We start from the raw sequence: 1,138 nt of genomic DNA, 5'->3' as shown, positions 1-1,138 counted from the left end.
GCAACATTCGCCGCTCTTGAAAATCTCGCAATTGTTCATCACTTGTGTCTTATAGTATCTTAAGAGTACATGTTTGTGGGGGAAAAAGGTGGTTTCTTGTTAAGAGGTTTTGTGCCACCCTTGCATGGTAGTTTTTATGCGAGAAAGCCTTTTGCACTGGAAAAAGGTTATTTTGTTGTTTGTTTCAAACACTTTATTGTTGGGTTAGGATAGTGGTTCTTTGTCCATATTTAAAGTAGCCTTTTTCTCATACATCTGCTGAGGAAGTGTGTGGTCCGACATGGCCTGCCACGAGCAGTGATGAAAAATTGAGGCTCCCTCCAGCATTGAAGTTACTCATCCCTGGGCTACATTTTCAGAGAGAAAATCCGTCATTTACCTGCGTCCATGTTGAGGGCCAATGTCTGACCGACGTCCCCCGGAGGTAGCAGACCGGGCCAGGAGGCCGTGGGCTCCAGCTTGCTGACTTCGTAGTGGCTCGGCAAGGTGGGCAGGTGGGCCGGCCGAACAGCGGGCATGAGCAGGGGCCCGTAGTGGGGCTCCAAAGTGGAGGGTGAGTACAGTTCATGGAGGGGCCTCGGGGGCCCGTAGGCCTGAGCCTGTGTGTAGCCCCAACTCTCCGCCGGGTGAGGGTGAGGATGGGAGTGTGGGTGAGCGTGCGGGTGCGCGTGCGGGTGCGGCAGACCCGGGTGTAGCCCCGAGGCGTAGGGGTCCATGGAATAGGAAGGAGCCGCCGTCTCGCAGTGCGCACGGCTTTGAGGTGACGAGTAGTTACTGTCCCAGAAGGATGGAGGGAAGCTTCGTCGGCTGCTCGGTGAAGGCGTGTCTGATGAGAGAGAGAACACAGCGGAATGCTAGTGAATGACATCAAGTACAATGACTCAATGGCTCGTGGAGCGTTACTTCAGCGCCACGTGGCTCGGGTGGTGACGTGATTGTGTCTCAACCAGAAATATCATCAGTGTGCGAATGAGGCGTTACTTTCCTATCGTCTCTATGTATACAAGTATTTCTTCTCATCTTTGTATAAGGGTGAATGAGGTTACCGTGTAAAACTACTTGAAGCCCTAAAAGGTAGAAAAGCACTGGATAGAGCAAGTGAAGCCTGTTTCGCATTTTTAAAGGGGAAGTCAACCCA

The 1,138-nt window shown here is 51.9% G+C and overlaps 1 protein-coding gene across 1 annotated transcript; it reads right to left on the bottom strand.

Moving 5' to 3' along the window:
* Positions 1-322: 322 nt before the first annotated feature.
* LOC109509430 (transcription cofactor vestigial-like protein 2) lies at positions 323-854 on the bottom strand (the record flags this gene model as incomplete). Its single annotated transcript, XM_019859281.1, has 1 exon — positions 323-854. A coding segment is annotated over one exon (483 nt), but the record flags the coding sequence as incomplete, so codon positions are not given.
* Between the last annotated feature and the right edge of the window lie 284 nt (positions 855-1,138).

This window comes from Hippocampus comes, unplaced genomic scaffold, assembly GCF_001891065.2.
Source record: "Hippocampus comes isolate QL1 unplaced genomic scaffold, H_comes_QL1_v1.1 C16896594, whole genome shotgun sequence".
Classification (NCBI taxonomy): domain Eukaryota; kingdom Metazoa; phylum Chordata; class Actinopteri; order Syngnathiformes; family Syngnathidae; genus Hippocampus; species Hippocampus comes.
Note: the sequence above shows the minus strand (reverse complement) of the source record. Positions and strands in the feature narration are given on the sequence as shown.